This window comes from Trachypithecus francoisi, unplaced genomic scaffold (assembly GCF_009764315.1).
Source record: "Trachypithecus francoisi isolate TF-2019V2 unplaced genomic scaffold, Tfra_2.0 Lachesis_group5, whole genome shotgun sequence".
Lineage (NCBI taxonomy): Eukaryota > Metazoa > Chordata > Mammalia > Primates > Cercopithecidae > Trachypithecus > Trachypithecus francoisi.
In genome coordinates, this window is record NW_022681470.1 from 131,729,561 (window position 1) to 131,745,865 (window position 16,305).

The following is a 16,305-nucleotide window of genomic DNA, read 5'->3' on the forward strand; positions in this document are numbered from 1 at the left end:
CCAGCCCCTTGACACTCCGCTTTTACTCTGGGCTGGCATGGGGATCAGCACTGCCTTCACAAGCTTCCACTAGCGTGCAGGGGGTAGGGTTAATGTCCCTGGGCCATAACCACATAGAAGGTGACCCGCAGTGCCCCTCTGCACAACTGTTTCTTTTTTTTTTTTTCCTATTTAGCACCCCCCGCAAGAAAGCCCCATTTATAGCAGTTTTTGACACCATGGCCTCGTGTATATCAAAGCAGGGCCTTGGGGTATTTGTTACCAGCCGGGCTAGCCCAGGGCAGGCCGTTAGCCCAGTGCAGGCCATTAGCCCAGTGCAGGCCATGAGACAGATGGGATGTGGGGGCCTAAGTCACTGCAGGAGTGTCCTCAGCTGAGCCGGCACCACATGTGGCTCTGGGGGTGGTTTCTTCACTCATGTTCTCTTTGTTCATCACGTCCAACCCCGAGCTGTCCCTGGTATCCACATCTCCTCTCATCACTGTCCATGGGTCAGGGGTCCTACAGGTCCCCCCAAGAGTTCCTGGTTCCTCTGCCCAAGCCACACACTGCCTGGTGCCCTCACCTCCAACCTGAGCCACTCCCCTCTTATGTGAGCCCCATGCCAGAGTCTACACTCCTGCTTGTGCTCCTCCCTGGTGCCAAGGGGGCACAACTCCTGGAGCACCTCTCTGAGGACAGGGCTCTGGGAGGACTGCTGACCACATCTTCATGCCCAGACAGTGGTCCTGCTGAGCTGGCGGTTGATCACGTCTAGACTTGTAGAGTCCAAGGTGCTTTCCCTCCATGTTGAAGGTCAGAGGCTTCCCACCCCAAACCTGTGCTGGTCCACACAGCCAGGGGCTGGCCAGGCACCTACTCTGGGATGGTGGGCACCACCGCCCCTGCAGGCTGAAAACTTGCCTTATCCATCCATCCATCCTTCTATCCTGTGTGTGGTAGTGGAAAGACCTATCATTCTGCACGCCACCTCAAACTGCCTTTGGCAGGCTGCTAGAGTCTGTCCTCCTCTTCCTGGTTTTCAGCTCTTGCTCTTTTTTATTCTCCTTTTTTTTTTCTTTTTTTGAAACGGAGTCTTGCTCTGTAGCCCAGGCTGGAGTGCAGTGGTGTGATCTCGGCTCACCTCACTGCAAGCTCCGCCTCCTGGGTTCACGCCATTCTCATGCCTCAGCCTCCCGAGTAGCTGGGACTACAGGCACCCGCCATCACGCCCAGCTAATTTTTTGTATTTTTAGTAGAGATGGGGTTTCACCATGTTAGCCAGGATGGTCTCGATATCCTGACCTTGTGATCCGCCTGCCTTGGCCTCCCAAAAAGTGCTGGGATTACAGGCGTGAGCCACCGCGCCCGGCTTTATTTTCCTTTTGGGAGACTTCTTTGACATTTCTCATCCCGTCTTTTAATTTACTATTACTTCTAGTTTATTTATTTTTCTTGAAACAGAGTGTTGCTCCGTTGCCTAGGCATAGAGACGGGGTTTCACCATGTTGTCCAGGCTGGTCTTGAACTTCTGACCTCAAGTGATCCGCCTGCTTCAGCCTCCCAAAGCACTGGGATTACATGCATGAGCCACCATGCAAGGCCTATTATTTCTAGTTTCTGAGAGTCTTCCCCACTGTGTTTTCATACATCGTGTTCTTTTTTTTTTTTTTCTTACTGAGACAGAGTCTTGCTCTGTTGCCCAGGCTGGAGTGCAATGGCATGATCTCGGCTCATTGCAACCTCTGCCTCCTGGGTTCAAACAACTCTGTGCCTCAGCCTCCCGAGTAGCTGGGATTACAGGTGCCTGCCGCCATGCCTGGCTAATTTTTGTATTTTTAGTAGAGATGGGGTTTCACCATCTTGGCCAGGCTGGTCTTGAACTCCTGACCTCATGATCCACCCGCCTCGGCCTCCCAAAGTGCTGGGATTACAGGTGTGATCCACTGTGCCTGGCCTAACTCATCATGTTCTTTTTTTTTTTTTTTTTGAGACGGAGTCTCGCTCTGTCGCCCAGGCTGGAGTGCAGTGGCCGGATCTCAGCTCACTGCAAGCTCCGCCTCCTGGGTTCACCCCATTCTCCTGCCTCAGCCTCCCAAGTAGCTGGGACTACAGGCGCCCGCCACCTCGCCCGGCTAGTTTTTTTGTATTTTTTAGTAGAGACGGGGTTTCACCATGTTAGCCAGGATGGTCTCGATCTCCTGACCTTGTGATCCACCCATCTCAGCCTCCCAAAGTGCTGGGATTACAGGCTTGAGCCACCGCACCCGGCCTATCATGTTCTTATTTCATGGAAAGGATGTCTTTTTCTTTCTTTCTTTCTTTCTTTTTTTGAGAAGAAGTCTCACCCTATCGCAACCTGGAGTGCAATGGCCCAATCTTGGCTCACTGCAACCTCTGCCTCCCTGGTTCAAGCAATTCTCCTCCCTCAGCCTCCTGAGTAGCTGGGATTACAAGCACGTGCCACCATGCCGGGCTAATTTTTTGTATTTTTAGTAGAGGTAGGGTTTCACCATGTCGTCCAGGCTGGTCTCGAACTCCTGACCTCAAGGGCCTCGGCCTTCCAAAGTACTGAGTTTACAGGTGTGAGCCAGTGTGCCCAGCCAGGATGTCTTTTTTGTTTGTTGGTTTTTTGAGACGGAGTCTCACTCTGTTGCCCAGGCTGGAGTGCAGTGGCGCAATCTTTGCTCACTGCAACATCCACCTCCCAGGTTCAAGTGATTTGCCTGCCTCAGCTTCCCGAGTAGCTGGGAGTACAGGCGCCTGCCACCACTAATTTTGTATTTCTAAGTAGAGACAGGGTCTCACCATGCTGGCCAGGCTGGTCTGGAACTCCCAACCTCAGGTGATCTGCCCATCTTAGCCTCCCAAAGTGCTGGGATTACAGGCGTGAGCCACCGCACCCACCCCAGGGTGTCATTTGTAACCTACTCTTAAGGATTTTTTTTTTTTTTTTTTTTTTTTGAGACGGAGTCTCGCTCTGTCGCCCAGGCTGGAGTGCAGTGGCCGGATCTCAGCTCACTGCAAGCTCCGCCTCCCGGGTTTACGCCATTCTCCTGCCTCAGCCTCCCGAGTAGCTGGGACTACAGGCGCCCGCCACCTCGCCCGGCTAGTTTTTTGTATTTTTTGGTAGAGACGGGGTTTCACCGTGTTAGCCAGGATGGTCTCGATCTCCTGACCTCGTGATCCACCTGCCTTGGCCTTCCAAAGTGCTGGGATTACAGGTGTGAGCCACTGTGCCCGGCCTCTAAGGATGTTTTTTCAAAAAAAACCAGGTTTATTCAGATACAGTTCATGTAACACAAGTCACCCATTTAAAGTGAGCAGCTCAGTGACATTTTGTACATTCATTATGTTGTGCAGCCACCACCTCTGTCTAGTTCCAGAAAATTTTCATTTCCCCAAAAGGAAACCCTGTCCCCATCAGGAGTCACTCCCCATTCCCTCCCACACTCCCAGCCCCTGGTAACTACTAATCTGCTTTCTGTCTCTATTGATTTGCCTGTTGTGGACATTTCAGATCAATGGAATTATACACTATGTGGCTGACATGTAATCTGTGGAAACTTGTAGCTGTGAGGAATGTTGAACCAGGACCTGGCGTGGTGGCTCATGCCTATAATCTCAGCACTTTGGGAGGCTTAGGCGGGAGGATCACTTGAGCACAAGAGTTCTAGACAAGCCTGGGCAACAGAGTGAGACCCTCATCTCTACAAAAAAATGAAAAAATTAGGCATGGTGTTGTGCTCTTGTGATCCCAGCTACTCTAGAGGCTGAGGTGGGAGGATCACTTGAGCACAGGAGATGCAGGCTGCAGTGAGCTGTGACTGTGATTAGAAGCGTGAGCCACTGCGCCCGACCTATTTTCTGTTTTTTTATTCCAGTCATCCCTGGGTGTGTGAAGTGGTATCTCGTTTTTTGTTTTTTGTTTGGTGGGTTTGTTTGTTCATTATTGCTCCTTACAGGGCAGGGCTAATGCATAGGTAGTGTGCCCAGAGTAGCCGGTGTCTTGTTTTGATTTGCATTTCCCTGATGACACATGGCATTGAGCATCTTGTTACGTGCTTTTGGCCAATATGTATAGCTTCTTTGAAGAAACGTCTATTCAGAGTTTTGTTTTCCCAACGATACTGAAACTGGCATTTTTATGAATTTATTTTTTGGTTTTTTTGCTTTTTTTTTTTTTTTTTTTGAGACGGAGTCTCGCTCTGTCGCCCAGGCTGGAATGCAGTGGCCAGATCTCAGCTCACTGCAAGCTCCACCTCCCAGGTTTATGCCATTCTCCTGCCTCAGCCTCCCGAGTAGCTGGGACTACAGGTGCCTGCCACCTCACCTGGCTAGTTTTTTTGTATTTTTTTTAGTAGAGACAGGGTTTCACCGTGTTAGCCAGGATGGTCTCGATCTCCTGACCTTGTGATCTGCCCGTCTCGGCCTCCCAAAGTGCTGGGATTACAGGCTTGAGCCACCACGCCCGGCCTGTTTTTTGTTTTTTATGTATTTATTTTATGTTTTTGAGACGGAGTCTCAGTCTTATTGCCCAGGCATGATCTCTGCTCACTGCAACCTCCGCCTCCGGGTTCAAGTGATTCTCCTGCCTCAGCCTCCTGAGTAGTTGAAGTTACAAGTGCCCACCACCACACCCAGCTAATTTTTTTGTATGTTTAGGAGAAACAAGGTTTCACCATGTTGGCCAGACTGGTCCCAAACTCAGGTGATCCGCCCGCTTTGGCGGATCTAATGCTGTGATTACAGGCGTGAGCCACGGCGCCCGGCCTGTTGATTTATTTGTTAATGTTTTCATCTCCCTGTGGAGTCTCTTTTCAAATGTATTTTCCTGTTCCTCTGTTTTGAGGTCTGACATTTGTTGCCTGGAAGCTGCAGTGCAGCCCTTGGGGACACTCTGCACAGCTTGGGGCCTCTGAATCCCGATGTGCCCTAGTCCTGGGCCCTGTTTCTTCCCCTGAGGCCACACATCTTGCCATCTTGTTATCCAGCTGTGGCCCAGGTAGCTTCCCAACTGCCTGGAGGAGTGGCCCAAGCCTCTTTGCTGCCTGACAGCCCTGGGCTCACTGCTCTGCAGCCCCACCAGCAGTGATGAGGACCTGGAGTAGAGCTGTGGGGGATGGCCCCGCAGCAACCTGTTGTCCCCTGAGGTGGTGGTGCCTCTTGCTCTGGGCCCTAGATTCTCTGGATCCTGCAACAGTCACCACTCATGCTTCTGCTACGCTTCCCGGTGTCTTCATTCCTCCTTTTGTCTCTGCCTTGCCTGTTCAGCGGACGCAAATGCCTGTCCTCAGTTTTCTGTCTTTAACTGGCAGTTCTGTTTATATCCACATGGCTCTCCTCTCAGGCCACCAGGGAATTGATACCTGCAGTGGTCTGCAGCTGAGCCCATTGGTTAGGGAGATGGGCTCTGGGTGTCACTGGCTGGCAGAATGGCCATGGCCCTGGACTTCAGTCTCCCTGCAGGGCCTGGAGCGGCACTAGGCTCCCCTGAGATGCACAACCCCTGGGAGTTGTTGGGTCAGAGAGGATACCCGTAAGCTGCAGGGTTGCTGGCGGGGGTGGAGGGTTCCACTTGCCCAGATCACATGGAGTGGGAGAAGGAGCATGCACTGGGGTGTTTCTTCCATTCTTCCCCAGCTGCATCACCTGGTCATGCTGGTGGCCACTCTGCCGCCCTCCAGATCCTGCTGTGACCTGGGCTTCCAGGAAGGCTGTCTCATCCTAGGCCAGGGCCCTCCGTTCTCTTCTGCATTTTGGACAGTTTCTGCAGTGAGCGTTCTGAACGTGATGAACAGCTATCTTTAAAAGCAGGGTCCAGCACCCTAGTGTGTGTCCCTGGTCTCTCTGGTAGCAGGCACCTACACAAAGTGACCCTCCTCTGGGCTCAGGGGGAGAGTGAGTGGGGAAGTCCTCCTTTGGGTGAAGCTGGGGGCAGGATGGGCTCAGGCCCAGGCTCCTATGACCCCTTGGCCGTGCTCTGGATTTGGGAGCAGGAGGGTCCCTTCCTTGAGGCATCTCCACCAGGCCCCCATGTAGATACAGGCCTGGAGTCCTGCCTCTCCTTCGCAGGAAGCTGTGCCAGCCACAGAGCACCAGCAGCCTCCTTGGAGACCCTGCTGCCTCCAGCCCCCCAGGCGAGCGTGGGCGCTCGGCTTCACCCCCACAGGTAAATGGGGCAGGCCTGGGGTGACTGTCCCGAGCACCTGCAGGGCACCCTGTGTTGCGTCAGTAACCCTTGTCACCTTCCTCACCAGCTCCTTGGAGCATGAACTGCTCCAAGTTGAGCCGTCTCCCTCCGTCAAGGGACCAAGGGGGAAGCTGTCGGGTTGGGGTTGGGGGCAGATTCCTGCCATTGTGGCTGCAGCACCCCAGTGTCACAGTGCGGAACCTGGGACAGGGGGCAGCTCCCTGATATGGGGTTGCCCCCGGACCTCCTGCTCCTGTGTCACACCTATCGCTGGGGAAGCATGCTGAGCACAGCAGCGCTTTAGACCAGTCCCCAGGGGTGGCCCGCTCACACGCTGGGCCCTGCCCTCCCCCTGCATCTATCCCAGCAGGCTGATGGGCCCCAGCTGAGGCCACCCTGAGCAGTACCTGGGACCTGACTTGGTGCCCGGGCGCCCCCGTGTGGCCAGTGTGGGCCTTGCAGGTGGCACTGGGTTTTCTGGCTGGGCCAGGGGATTGCCTATTGCTGCCCAGCTGCTCTGTGCTCCCCTCTAAAATGGTCTCTGTTCCTCTCCAGAAACGGCCACAGCCTCCTGATTTCATCGACCCCCTAGCCAACAAGAAACCCCGGATATCGCACTTCACTCAGAGAGCTCAACCTGCCATCAATGGGAAGCTGGGCGTGCCCGATGGCCGTGAGGTTCTGCTGCCCACCCTGGGCCCGCCAGCCAGCACGGACACCCTCAGCTCCAGCACTCACCTGCCCCCGCGGCTGGAGCCCCCAAGGGTCCACGACCCTCTGGCCGATGTCAGCAATGACCTGGGCCACAGCGGCCAGGACTGTGAGCATGGAGAGGTGGCTGCTCCAGCCCCTACTGTGCACCTCAGCCTGCCACTGCTGACAGACTGTGCCCAACCCAGCAGGCCCCACAGCAGCCCCTCGCGCAGCAAGCCCAAGAAGAAGTCCAAGAAGCACAAAGACAAGGAGAGAGCGTCTGAGGACAGGCCTCGGGCCCAGCCTCCAGACTGTGCACCTGCCACCCATGCCACCCTCGGAGCCCCAGCAGACACCCCAGGTAGGTGCCCAGGCAGGAGGGCGCTGCTGCGACTCCAAGTACTGGCCCCACACCTGCCTCACCCTCATGGGGTGTTGAGGGGGCTCACGCCGTAGAAGCTGTTTCCCCAGGCCCTGTCAGATTCGCCCTGTGTGCCCGGCACCTGGCACCCTATGTTCCTGCATCTGATCCTCTCCCTGCCCATCTGGAGTGCCTGGTGTCACTTGTAGTCAATGTGCCAGGCCAACACTGGAGACCGGCGGCCCAGAGCCTTGTGGGGAACTGAGGCCACAGAAGGGGCTAACTTGGAGAGGAATGGGGCCCAGGCCCCAGCTCTGACTGCAGGGAAGCCCCAGGAACCAGGGCCATGCTGAGGTCTGCTGGGGTTCAGGGAAGGCAGTAGGGGCCCAGGCAAGCCAGCCCTATTCAGGGAGAGGCAGCGCAGGTGCGGATAGGCAGATCCTGGTGGGAGAGGGATAGCATCTGGACCTCCGTAGGCCCCGTGCGACTGTTGTGGAGTGTAGGTTTCTGCTGTGGGGACAGTGCCTGGCAGGCTGGAGTTGGGGAGCCAGGAGACCTGGGCAGCTCCGAGCCCACAGCCCAGGCACCTGAACCGAGCAGCAGCAGCACCCGCCCAGCATCATGGCCATGAGCCTGTGCAGCTGTTCGTTTACAGGAACCAGCAGAAGCAGCGGCCGGCGTGCAGTGGCTGTTCCACCGCCATGTGTGGCAGGGGCTGCAGTGGTCCCATGTGGTGATGGCGGCCAGTTGCAGATAACCACCTCACTCTCAGCGCCGGCTGGCCCAGGGCAGCCCAGGTGGTGTCACCTGTTGTGCTTTTGGGTTGTGTCTCTGGGGAGGAGGCTGAGTCAGGGACATTCCTAGGATGAGGATGGGAGCCCCTCTTCCATTATAGATTTGCGTTGCTCAGAGGGCCATGCCCCGTCCCCTGCTGTGGCTGGAGAGCAGGTCCTCACAACTGTGGCTGGGTCTTACTGGATAGGAAGGAGGACTTTTGGGGTTGGGTCAGCCCTGCCTCGTGCTGGGCTTCCCACCTCCCGTGGGACTGCATGTGGAGGCCAAAGGGGAGAAGGTGGCCTCACTCTCTGGGCAGCCTCTCTGACCAGGGCCATGCTTAGGGCAGGACTCCTGATTCCCAGGACATACCCACACCCCACAGCCAGACCTGGGCCAGGATCTGTCTCAAATGGCCCAGGTCCAGGGTCCACAGACCACTCTGGGCTGTGTCCCTTCCTTGGGTGCCCAGTGCCTAGGTGTCAAGACAGGCCTGGGGACTCAAGGTGGTTTCCTATCTGGCCTGATGCATGTCTGCCCCTAGGCAGCTCATCCCCGGCCCAGGAGCTGTCATCTCTACCACAGGTGAGAAAGTGTAAACCAGGGGTAGATGTCCCAAGCACCAAGAAAAGGACAGTAGAGTCACCAGAAGCTGAGCCAGGTGCTGGTGGTCCATGTTACCCAGGGTCCCGAAGGTGGTACATGTGCCTGTGCCCCTGCCCGGGACAAGCAAGTAGAGAGATGTGGGCTGTGAAGGGACAGATAGGGAGAGGAGCTGCTGTGGGGGTGTTCCCCAGGGCCCCAAAGCAGGGACCAGCTTGGCCGGCCCCACACAGTCAGAGCTGAGCGGGAGTGGGGACTGCTGAGGTTTGCCAAGGGCTAGACTTTGAAGGGCCCACTGGTACCAGGTTGAGCTGACCCTGAGCCTTGATTTCCCCATTTGTCATCCTAGCTGGTGAAGATCTTGGGGCCTGTCAGATGCAGTGATGTTGACCAGCCTGACACATGGCAGTTACCTGTCCTAGAATACCCACAGAGGCCACTCTGGCGGGAGCATGGGCTTGGCTTTCCCAGCTGTGCCTTGCCTGTCACTTCCTTCCGGCCCGGACCAGGGTCAGATTCATTCAATACATGCCCAGTGGGTTGCAGCCCTGGGAAGGCCACAGCCTTTTAAAGACAACCCAGGTGGGGGTGGTGGCGATATTGAAGGCAGGGCCTGACCCAAAGTTGGGACTGTTAAAAACTTTGTGGGGAGTGAGCTTTGTCAACTTTTGGGAATTTGGCAGCAGAGAAGCTGCTGTGATCAGCCCAGGTGTTACGCTGAGAGAGAGGGCTCAGCAAACTGGAGATTACAGACTCCTGCTCTCTCAGGGGATAGTGCAGAGGGCCCCTGAAAATGTGCACGAGGGCCAGGCACGTGGCTCCGCCTGTAATCCCAGCATGTTGAGAGGCCAAGTCAAGAGGATCACTTAAGTCCAGGAGTTCAAGACCAGCCTGGGCAATATAGGAGAGCCTCCTCATCTCTACTAAAAAGTAAAAAAAAAAAAAAATTCACCAGCTGTGGTGGTTCACACCTATAATCCCAGTGCTTTGGAAGGCCAATTTAGGAGGACTGCTTGAGGTCAGGAGTTTGAGACCAGCCTGGGCAACACAGTTGGACCCCATCTTTACAAAAAATGTATTTAATTAGCTGGGCATGGTGGCATATGCCTATAGTCCCACCTATTTGGGAGGCTGAGGCAAGAGGATCACTTGAGCCCAGGAGTTCAAGGTTGTAGTGAGCCATGATCGCACCATTGCAACTCCAACCTGGGTGGCAGAGCAAGACCCTGTCTCTAAAAAAAACAAAAAAGTGTACTGAGGATACATCTGAAATTGATAAAATCATTTCTGTATTGGAAAGAAAGTCACTGCAAGAAGGCCTAGGAAACGCACTAAATTGTAGTTGTGATCCGAGGGGATGAGGCGACTGTGTTCCTAGGTGACGGGCACTTCAGTCCTCCTGCCCCTCCTCCCTGATTGCCAAACCCTCAGGGGTGTTGTCATATGTGGCCAGGACACCCCACCACATGGCTGAGGAGCAGGACAGCTGCCTGGGGTCCCATCTAGCCATCAGCTGTGCAGTTTTGGGCAGGCCCCTGAAGGGCTGAGCATCATCATGGACGCTTTGCTCACGGATGGCCGATTGTGGTGGCCCATGGGCTCCTCTGGCTGGCCCTGTCCTGGAGCTGCCTTGTGGAGCCTGCAATTCAGTGTCTAGTGGAAAGGACGGGACGATCTGGGTGGGGCGCAGACCAAGGGCCTGGAACTTTGTCAGCAGCAAGAGATGCAGGCCCTGCTGGCCGTCTTGTCTTTGTCCTGCCTGGCCAGAGACTGGGACGCCCCAGAGACTCGGGTCAGGCCAGGGGTCATTTGTTTTCAGCTTAGTGACCTTTGACATGCAGTCAGTGGAGGCAGCAAAGACCTGGCCTGGGGGAAGCTCTGACCGGTTGTGCAGGCTTTGGCCCTGCAGTTCCCTGACTTGTCTGCTGTTTGCCAAGAATGTGACTGTGGTGATGCCTGGGCGCTCTGTGTCCTGCAGGGCTTTGCCTTGGACACGCAGGTGCACGTTGAACTCTGGTCGACACCTGGAGGGCACGCCCAGGTCCAGCAGCCCACAGTTGCCAGGTGCCAGGTGCTCAGCCCTTGCACCTGCCACACAGTCATCCCCTCTGCCGTCCTTCCGTGTCCCTCCAGCAGCAAAGTGTGCACTTTTCACGCGTGTCCCCATCCTGGCATGCTTCCTGCAGACCGGTGCCATGGGTGCAGACTCAGGAGGTATGTGTTTGTTCTCATAGGTTTAAACGGAACCTGCAGCATTTCCAGTGTTCCCACGTCCACGTCGGAGACGCCCGACTACTTGCTGTGAGTGTTTGTCCGGTCCCTGCAGGCCAGGCCTCCCTTTTCTGGGTTCAGACCCCCTCCCCCAGCACTGCAGGTTGTCAGAGGCAGAAAGCCACTGCAAGTCTGAGTATGTGAATTCCAAACATAGCAGCCTTTTCTGGGCCAGGCCCCCTCATAAGCCAGGGGATCACCCGAGAGGCCAGGCCGCCGGCGGAGCCAGGATGGCCGCTGCCTGGGTGGGGCTGGGTCCTTCCAGCCTCCACTTAGTGGCCCCTCTCTCCTGTCTCAGGAAGTACGCAGCCATCTCCTCTTCCGAGCAGCGCCAGAGCTACAAGAACGACTTCAACGCCGAGTACAGCGAGTACCGCGACCTGCACGCCCGCATTGAGCGCATCACACGGCGGTTCACGCAGCTCGACGCCCAGCTCCGGCAGCTCTCCCAGGGCTCCGAGGAGTATGAGGTAGAGCCGCCCCGCTGTCTGCTGTGCCCCGGACCTGGCGGGAGCCAGGGCCCATTTGGGCGCATACCATCGCCACCACTAGCCTACTGGCCTGCTTGGTGGCCCCAGAGTCTGGCCCTTCCCCAGGCAGCGCTTCTCCCCCTGGTGCACTCCATGGGGCAACTCCATGGTTCTGGCCTGGCCCTGGGGCCCTGTTGTGGGAGTCCTTGAAGGCAGCCCAGCTTGTCAGCCTCCTTTGCAGTGGGGACAGCTGTGACCCACCTCCTTGGGTGGGGGCGATCCAGGGTACATGGATCCCCACACGTTTGAGCACCGGGGGTCCTCTCACAGCCCAGGACACAGGGCTCTTTGTACCTGTGCCACACCCTCGGGAGACTCCGCAACTGAGCCCTGTCCAGCACCTTGGAGCCCATCCATGCTGCCACAGCTGTAGCAGGGGGAGGTGACAGGTCCCTGTGGTCCTGGGAACCAGGAGTCCTGTGGTCCCCTGGCTTGAGCTCACAGCTCCTTCAGCTGCCCTGTGTAGACAGAGTCTCCACCCTCAGCCACAGCCTTGGACACAGCCTCCCCACCTGCCACCTTTCGGAACTGGTGACCTGACTGCAGGGCTGGGCCCCGATTAATCAGATGCCGGGGTATCTCCCAGCCAAAGCCCCTTTGGCATCCTCCAAAGAGGATGACTCATGATGGGGTTCTAGGGGCTGCGAGCCACGGGTTCTTGGGGCATCTCTGCCTCCCCTCCCTCTTTGCTGCATACCCCACCCAGCCCCCCATCCCAGCCCCGCCGTGACATGGATACTTCCTTGTCTTCCCACGCCCCCATGACAACAGTGCCCCACCTGCTCTTGCCTCCAAGGGACCCGACAGCCTTTCCCTCATGCCCTATCCACTCTGGAGCTACAGCCGCTGCAGACCCATGGGGTGTGACTTGCCCCTGTACTTGAGGCTGCCCCACCTTCCCACCCCTCACCCTTCTCAGAGCACCTGGGACCACTCAATTTGAGTTTCCTGCAGGTGGGGATGCATTCTGTCATCTCAAAATTTTGTTTTTCTTCTAGACCACTCGAGGGCAGATTTTGCAGGAATATAGAAAAATCAAAAAGGTGAGAGTGTCTCTTGTGTTGGGATGGGCTCCAAGTGAGCCGTGGGAGCCGGAGGGAGGAGGGTGGGCCGGGGGCAACCTCCCTGCCTGCTACTTCTAAGGTGTGGGGGAAGAGCCTTTGGGTCTGAGGCCAAAGTTGCCCCGCCACCCCCAGCCAAGTCTTCAGCCGTGGCATCCCGGCCCAGCCACACAAGCTGAGGAGGTGCGGGGAACCAACTCCCACTCTGCCCTTGGCAAGCCCAGGTTTTTGGTGGGGGTGGGGGGCACTGGCCTGCTCGCAGCGGGGAGCAGCACCCAGGGAGGCTCTGTCCTGAGCGTGACTGTGCTGTCCCGCAGACCAATACCAACTACAGCCAGGAGAAGCACCGCTGCGAGTACCTGCACAGCAAGCTGGCCCACATCAAGAGACTCATCGCCGAGTACGACCAGCGGCAGCTGCAGGCTTGGCCCTAGCCGCCCGCCCCGATGGCGGGGATCTGGGAGGGTGGGGGGAGCAAAAAGCGGGGAGAGAGGATTTATTTAAAAAAATAAACCCGAGGAAGATGCTCATCTGAGCCAGCACCGCCGGCTTTCAGGGCAGCCCCTGCAGACGTCTCGCCCTGGCGGGTGGCTGCAAGCCCACCTTGGCCCTTCCTGCGCTTCCTGAGCAGTCCCTGCCTATGACGGGCTCCCCAGAAGCCCACTGCCTCCTCCCTGGCTGCAGCCCCCGGGGTTCAGCCTCCTCTCTCGCCAGAAGACTCCTAGACCCTCAGGACGGCGCGCCTGCCTTTTCTAGTTTTATACAAAGACAGCCACTTTTAGCTACTGCTAATGAGACTTGAGTCTATTTTTGTACAAAAGAGAAGCAAAATCTTTTTTCTAAACCTGTGCCTCCCTCTCCTCGGACACCCAGGGTCTAGCCGCTGCCCTGGGTCCTGCCTGCAGTATTACAGAGGCCGTCGAAAGGTGCAGCCGCGTTCTGAGGGCGCGGGGACTGGGCACGTGGCCTTTGCTAGTCTCTGGCTCTATGTTTAGGCACCCCCGTCCCCAGCCTCTCCTCCTCGGGCAGGGTCTCTGCTCCAGCAAGCAAATGGGGTGGCCTGGGTGGCTATTTTGAGAACTCCAGCTGGTATCCCCAGGCAGCTGCTCAGAGCCAAGGGGGCAGAGGGCTTTGGGCGCCCCCAGGCCTGCCCTGTTATTTGAGGCCCTCAGCTGTCAGGGGCCACTGTGTTTCTGTGCTCCAAGTTGAGACTTGGCTGCAGCGGCGTCCGATTTTACTTTGCGATGTCCTCGGTTTCCCATTTGCTGCTGCTGCTCATTCCACACTGTTGAGACCTTGTAGTCTCGATGCTGCTGGCCTCCCTCCGTCCCTCTGTCCACTTGTGGGTCCTGGGGTCGTTTTAGCAGAGCCACCGCCAAGGTTTGCACTCAGGGAGGGGCTGATGGAGGGCTGGGTGCCTTGGGGTCAGGGAGGCCCCAGGGACCCATGGGCAGAGCTGGGGAGCCAGGAGGATGGGTCCGCCTGCTCTAGGGGTGCAGGCTCTGCAGACACCCCAATTGCTGCTTTGTTGCTGTGCCTACTCTAGCGTCCCCCAAAGCATCGGGGGGCCACGCAAGTGTGCGTGTGTGTGCGTGTGTGGGGACCCCCCAGGGCATGGTGGGGTCTGAGGCGTGTGTTCCCATTTAGGGCTGAATGAAGCTATGACTTGGGAAGGTGGTGGTGGGGGTGGCTGTGACTCAGGGCCTAGGGATCACATGGGGGTCACTGCTGCCATCAGCAGTCAGGCAGGGAGAGCAGAAATGCAAAAATACAGATGTGTCTATTTTTCTAAACTGGGGGGTGGAGGGGTGCCTCCTGATGGCTTGCAAAGAGCTGACCATGGAGGCCCCACAGTGCATCCCACCCCTGCCCAAGAGTCTCTCTCCTTTGGGACCCCCGGGTTCCCAGAGCTCCGAGGAAACTGATCCTTCATGTTTCAATAGCTGTTGTTTTTCTCTTCTGGGCCAGCCAGGGAAGGGCTGAGCAGGCTCCAGGGTCAGCTGGACCCCGCTGTGTTGCCCGCAACCAGCTCTGCAGACATGGGTGAGGTGGGATAATTTCAGGAGGTCCCAGCCCGGGACTGCCCGCCCCTCTGCCCTGGGAACCAGTCCAAGGGGCTGTCAGTTGAATTTGCCTTTTTGTTGTTGTTGTTGTTTTTGCTGTTTATTTGTTCTCCTTTTAAGGGATTATGAAGCTAAGAAAAGTTTTGTGTTTTGGGGGTTGGTGGACAAAGTTCTAGCTGATTAAATATGGTCTAACTTATTGATACTATTTTTTTTCTTTTAATGTTGTACTGTGGAGAAAAACTATTTTGAGCCATGGGGTTGGTGTTTACAAGAACTTTCCACTTTTGCCAAAATGTTACAATTGAAAGGCATCTGCGTCTTCAGTTTCCTAATATTTTCTTAAAAGATCTAGTGTCCTTTTTGTACACTAAACAGGTGAATGCTGACTTTTTTCATTCTCCAATAAATTTCACTGAACTGAACCCGGCAGCCCAGACTGCCTGGCTGGTGTGTGTGTGGTGTGTGGTGTGTGGGTGCTGGTGTATCCGTGTTTGTGGTGTATGGTGTGTGTGTGTGGTGTGTGTGGGTGTGTAGTGTATCTGTCGGGTGTGATATGTGGGTGTGTAGTGTGTGGTTAGGGTGTGTGTGAGATGTGTGTGTTGGATGTGTGGGGTACCTGTGTAGGTATGTGGGTGTGTTAGGGTGTGGGTTCTGTGTTGGTGTGTGTGGTTTATCTGGGGATGTTAGGGTGTGGGTGTTTGTGGGTGTTGTGTTGGTGTGGGTGTAGTGTATCTGGGTGCGTGGTGTTAGGGTGTGGTGTATCTGGATGTGTGTGTTAGGGTGTGGGTGTGGGTGTCGTGTATGTGTGGGGTGTGAGGGTGGGGTGTTGGGGTGTGGTGGGGTGTGGTGTATGTTAGGGTGTGGGTGTTATGTATGTGGTGTGTGCTAGGGTGTTGGGGTGTGTGGTGTGTGTTGGATGTGGTGTGGAGTGGTATGTGGTGAGGGTGTGGGGGTGTGGTGGTGGGGGTGTGGTGGTTGGGTGTGTGGTGTGGGTGTGGTGGGTGTGTGGGTGTGGTGTGTGTTGGGGATGTGGTGTGTGAGGGTGTGGGTGTGTTGGGGTGTGGGTGTGTTGGGGTATGGTTGGTGTATGTGTGTGTGGTATGAGGGTGTGGTGTGGGGGTGTGTGGGGTGTGGGTGGTGTGTTTGGTGTGTTGGGGATGTGTGTGTTGGGGCGGTGTGTGGTGTGTTGGGGTGTGGGTGTGTGGTGTGTGGTATGTGTGTGTGGTGTGTGTTGGGTGTGTATGTGGTGGGGGTGTGGTGTGGGGGTGTGGTGTGTTGGTGTGTGGGTGTGATATATCGGTGTGTGGTATGAGGGTGTGGATGTGTGGTGTATGTTGGGGTGTGTGGTGCGTGGTGTGTGTTGGGTGTGGTGTGTGTTGGGGTGTGTAGGTGTGTGAGGTGTGTAGTTGGTATGTGGTGTGTGTTGGGGAGGTGTGTGGTGTGTTGGGCTGTGGGTGTGGTGAGTGTAGGTGTGTGGTGTGCGTGTTGGGGTGTGTGTAGGTGTGTGGTGTATGCTAGGGATGTGTGTGGTGTGGGGATGTGTGTGGTGGGGTGTGTGGTGTGGTGTGGGTATGTGGTGTGTTGGGGTATGAGGGTGTGGGGGTATGTGTGTGTGGTGTGTGTTGGGGCAGTGTATGGTGTGTATTGGGATGTGTGGGTGTGGTGTGAGAGTGTTGGTGTGTATTGGGATGTGCGGTGTGGGGTGTGTGGTGTGTGTGGGTGTGATGTGTGTTGGGGATGTGTGGTGTGTGTTGAAGGTGTGGGTGTGTGTTAG

The 16,305-nt window shown here is 56.3% G+C and overlaps 1 protein-coding gene and 1 pseudogene across 2 annotated transcripts in view; both read left to right on the forward strand.

Annotated features, from left to right (window-relative positions):
* The window catches only part of ELL (elongation factor for RNA polymerase II), an 87,001-nt gene extending 72,048 nt beyond the window's left edge, over window positions 1-14,953 (forward strand). Inside the window, exons 7-12 of the mRNA XM_033198841.1 lie at window positions 6,055-6,151; window positions 6,728-7,226; window positions 10,838-10,904; window positions 11,173-11,344; window positions 12,403-12,447; window positions 12,783-14,953. Coding sequence (XP_033054732.1) covers window positions 6,055-6,151; window positions 6,728-7,226; window positions 10,838-10,904; window positions 11,173-11,344; window positions 12,403-12,447; window positions 12,783-12,899 — 997 coding nt within the window. The 3' untranslated portion in view covers window positions 12,900-14,953. The remainder of the gene's footprint in view (window positions 1-6,054; window positions 6,152-6,727; window positions 7,227-10,837; window positions 10,905-11,172; window positions 11,345-12,402; window positions 12,448-12,782) is intronic.
* LOC117075965 lies at window positions 14,127-14,727 on the forward strand (annotated as a pseudogene). Its single transcript, XR_004434186.1, has one exon. The product of XR_004434186.1 is annotated as an uncharacterized LOC117075965 (transcript).
* Window positions 14,954-16,305: the final 1,352 nt, after the last annotated feature.